This window comes from Conger conger, chromosome 1 (assembly GCF_963514075.1).
Source record: "Conger conger chromosome 1, fConCon1.1, whole genome shotgun sequence".
NCBI lineage: Eukaryota > Metazoa > Chordata > Actinopteri > Anguilliformes > Congridae > Conger > Conger conger.
The window spans coordinates 93,342,222-93,346,809 of NC_083760.1; the positions used below are offsets into that span (position 1 = coordinate 93,342,222).

Sequence of the window (4,588 nt, forward strand, 5' to 3'; positions counted from 1 at the left end):
TGAAAATAACAGGAGCCGTGTGATTTCTTTTCCCCCTTTCCTCCCACCTGCAGAGACCGGATCTTCCTCTTCCTCTGAAGACGAAGGGCCGAAGAGGCCGGCTGGCGGGGCGGGCTCAGGGCCCGGGGCTGCGGCCCGAAACGGGGAGGTGAAGAGGAGGCACAGCCACTCCCCCTCCTCCCCCAGGAGGCGCCACCGAGACTCCTCCCCCAGGTCTGCCTCCCGACCCGTCTCTCACACTCCCGACCCGTCTCACACCCTCCCGACCCGTCTCACACCCTCCCGACCCGTCTCTCACACTCTCCCGACCCGTCTCACACCCACACGACCCGTCTCACACTCTCCCGACCCGTCTCACACTCTCCCGACCCGTCTCACACTCTCCCGACCCGTCTCACACTCTCCCGACCCGTCTCACACTCTCCCGACCCGTCTCACACTCTCCCGACCCGTCTCACACTCTCCCGACCCGTCTCACACTCTCCCGACCCGTCTCACACTCTCACGACCCGTCTCACACCCACACGACCCGTCTCACACTCTCCCGACCCGTCTCACACACACAACCCGGAATAACCCAGCGTTGTAACAGTTTCTTTCCGTCTCTCCTTGCCAGGAACGCCGCTGGGAAGAGGTGGCAGTCCCCCGTGCAGAACAGGTGGGTTCCACAAACGCAACGCCCGTTCCCTTTCTGAAACAGCCAGGCCTCCCACGGAGGTGTCCCTGGGAAAATCGCCCCGTTGCCCGGAATGTTGTGGGAAAGCCGTGGATCGCAGTGTCATTGAACCTGATGAAGTTTAGTCCACTCGACTCCATCAGAAATTCCCGCGTGTGGAACGCTCATCCTGAAAACCTCATCCTTGAATCCCAACAATGACCATTATAGCATTATAATGCTGGCTGGTCAACTTCTCCAAATGCACAAAACTGTCTAGATTGAAAACTAGCTAAAATGACGTTTAATAAAAAATAATAAAACAACACCCAGGCAGGGAATTCTCCTTCATAAGGGAGGGATCCCTTCACCGCAGAACTTCAGGGGGCTGTAGGTTTGGTGGGTCTCTGTGGGGTCCCCTCTGAAGCTGTAGGCTTGGTGGGTCTCTGTGGGGTCCCCTCTGAAGCTGTAGGTTTGGTGGGTCTCTGTGGGGCCCCCTCTGAAGCTGTAGGTTTGGTGGGTCTCTGTGGGGTCCCCTCTGAAGCTGTTTTTGGGGTTCCCTCTGCAGGAGAAGACGGACCCCCTCTCCCCCGGGACGGAGACACCGCTCCCCCTCCCCGCCCCGCCGACGCCGCTCCCCCTCCCCTCCTCCCAGACGCAGGTACGCTTCCCAGCATGCACCTCTCTGGGGCAGATCTCGGCGCTGTTGCCTAACGACGGTTATATTTAGTTTTGACTGTGAGTTAAGTCGAGTCATTTTCTGTTTTCGTTGACTCACGCCAGGTCAGTGTTGAAAATGAGAATATGTTCTCAGTCACTTTTACCTGGTTAAAGGTGAAAGTTACAACAGGTCATTTTGGGCTTCTAACCGTCAAGAGAGGAATAGCAGCAACAAACGCGCTCAAACCACAACACTGTTTATCCCTCCCCCTTCTCTGTAAACGCGCTGACGTTGAAACACCATTGGCTGTGGCAATTGGAACCACTTTTCAACCAATGAGCTTGAATTATTGTAGTTCTACAGTCTTGGTACAGAGTGTTGGGCTGTTTTGAAACCTGAATTTAAGGACTAGAAGCACAGTCAACATGTCCGTGAGCGTTTTCCAATGAGGGGAAGGGATTTTAACACAAAAATCTTACCTCTGAATTGAATGAATTGAATAAAATACTGTTCCTCCAGACTGACCTTTCACTCCTCCCCCCCCCAGGTCTCCCAGCCCCCCCCCTCGCAGACGCTCCCCCTCCCCCCGCCGCTACTCCCCGCCCATCCAGAGGCGCTACAGCCCGTCCCCCCTGCCCCCCCAGAAGCGCAGAGTTTCGGGGTCCCCCCCGCCCCCCAAACGCCGCGCGTCGCCCTCCCCCGCCCCCAAGCGCCGCGGCTCCCGCTCCCCCAAACGCCGGGGCTCCCCCCCGCCAAAGAGACGCACGCCCCCGCCCGCGTCCTCCTCCTCCTCCCCCCCTCCCCCGGCCCGGTCCCGCAGGAGCCCCGCCCTCCTGCCGCCCCCGTCGGCCTCCACCAATCGGGCCGGGCGGGGACCGCCTCTCCCCCTCCCCCCCCGCGGCCAGGGGGGCGCGGCCAGCGCCCCTCCTCCAGCCCCCCCGCCCGCCACGGCCCCGCCTCCACCACCCCGCCCCCCCAGCGGCGGCAGCAGTCCCCGTCTCCTAGCAACAGGCCCATCCGCCGGGTCTCCCGGACACCGGAGCCCAAGAAGTCCAAGAAGTAAGAGAGGGTGCTTCTTACAACTTTGTGTGTGTCAAGAGTGCTTCTTACAACTTCCTGTCTGTCAAGAGTGCTTGTTGCAACTTCCTGTCTGTCTAAAGCAATGTTTGAAATTGAACTTTAAAGGTGCTGTAGATAGTTTTTTGGTAGTTTTTTGTTTTATTCCGTATGAATAAAACAAAAAACTGGCTTTTTAACATTGTCGGTAATATGTAGGTAATTTCTGGTGTCTGCAGAGTTTTAGGTGTTTTACACAAAGCCCTCGGTCGGGGTTTGCGCACGCTTCCTCGTTCAGAAATCGTGGTGTTGATTTAGAAGCCGGGGATTCGAGACGAGACCAGGCCGTTTGAGAACGTTGTGGCGGTATGACGTCTGTGTTCCTGTCCTGGGCGATTCGACACGTGTAGTCACTGGGGTGCGTTCCAGAAGAGTCGGCAGTTGCAGCTTGTTGTGAATCTTTGGTCTGAACTGGTCTTCAGCTGCCCTGTCTTTTGGGGGAAATTATGAATGGCCTTTGGTGCTCGGTTATTTCTTTTTGTGTATGTGTTTTTTCTGTTAGGCTGGAAATGAATTCTGAATGTCTTGTTTTGAGGAGTATTTAAACGTCCCTCTCCCCCCCCCCCCCCCCCCCACGCAGGGCGTCCCCCAGCCCCCAGCCCATGAGGAGGGTCTCCTCCCGCTCCCCGTCAGGCTCCCCGGAACCAGCCGGAAAGAAGCGCCCCGCCCCCCGCCTCCGCCTCCCCCTCCCCTTCCCGCTCTGCCAGCGGGTCCCCCGCCCCCCCCACCAAGAAGACCAACAGCGCCTCGGCCAGCCCCTCCCCCAACAAGGTACAGAGTGTGTGTCTGTGTGTGTGTCTGTGTGTGTGTCTGTGTGTGTGTCTGTGTGTGTGTCTGTGTGTGTGTCTGTGTGTGTGTCTGTGTGTGTGTCTGTGTGTGTGTCTGTGTGTGTGTCTGTGTGTGTGTGTCTGTGTGTGTGTGTCTGTGTGTGTGTCTGTGTGTGTGTCTGTGTGTCTGTGTGTGTGTCTGTCTGTGTGTGTGTGTCTGTGTGTCTGTGTGTGTCTGTGTGTCTGTCTGTCTGTCTGTCTGTCTGTGAGTGTCTGTCTGTCTGTGTGTGTCTGTGTGTGTGTCTGTCTGTGTGTCTGTGTGTGTGTCTGTGTGTGTGTCTGTGTGTGTGTCTGTGTGTGTGTCTGTGTGTGTGTCTGTGTGTGTGTCTGTGTGTGTGTCTGTGTGTCTGTCTGTGTGTCTGTCTGTGTGTCTGTCTGTGAGTGTCTGTGTCTGTCTGTGAGTGTCTGTGTCTGTCTGTGAGTGTGTCTGAGAGTGTGTCTGTGAGTGTCTGTCGGTCTGTGTGTCTATCTGTGAGTGTGTGTGTCTGTCTGTCTGAGTGTCTGTGTCTGTCTGAGAGTGTGTCTGTCTGAGAGTGTGTCTGTCTGAGAGTGTCTGTCTGAGTCTGTGAGTGTCTGTCTGTCTGTGCCTTCGTGTGTTTGTGTGTGTCTGTGAGCAGCTTAAATAACTACTGTAATGTCAACTCCTCCAGAACTCAGACACTGAAGCAGGAGGCAAGAAGAAGAAGAAGAAGAAGGAGAAGAAACACAAAAAAGACAAGAAACACAAGAAGCATAAGAAGCACAGGAAGGAGAAGGTCGCCGTGGTGACCGTTGCCACGGACGACGTCCCGCCGGAGGGCGCAGGGCTGGAGGCAGACCCCGATTCAGATCCCAAAAAGGTGAGGTCTCCTCTTCCACCCTCCCCCTCCCTGTGACCGGAGGGTCTTTAGCCCCGGTGCTGGAGCGCTGCCGGGTCAGCACTTAATCTGTCAATAAGATCCAATTTGTGTGCTGTACCTCAATTGGTTGATTTTAAGCAGTAAAGGCCCATCTACACCAAATACATCAGTTTAAAAATCCGGATGGATGGCATAGTCCACACCACAGCTGTGAACGACACTGACGCACGATATCTTTGGGATCACTTTTCAGAGCCGAACAATAGCAACTCTGACGGCCAATCAAAATCCATCTGTATTTACAGGCCTTCACGTTCTAAATTTGCAGAACGTTCATTGTTCATCAGTGTGGATGCTCTCATAGTTATCGTTACAGATCATAGACTATAGTTGGTGTAGACGGGCCTCCAGCTCTGCAGCTCACCAGAACCCGGGTTCCAGACCCCCCGGGTTTCACAACGGAACCACACTTTTTCTGTCGTTTTCCTAA

At 55.7% G+C, this 4,588-nt stretch overlaps 1 protein-coding gene across 1 annotated transcript in view; it reads left to right on the forward strand.

The window, feature by feature from the left end:
* LOC133132380 (serine/arginine repetitive matrix protein 1-like) overlaps positions 1–4,588 on the forward strand; it is a 25,059-nt gene that overhangs the window by 13,977 nt on the left and 6,494 nt on the right. The window contains 5 exon segments of the mRNA XM_061247805.1: positions 54–213; positions 617–658; positions 1,224–1,316; positions 1,864–2,033; positions 3,140–3,203. Coding sequence (XP_061103789.1) covers positions 54–213; positions 617–658; positions 1,224–1,316; positions 1,864–2,033; positions 3,140–3,203 — 529 coding nt within the window.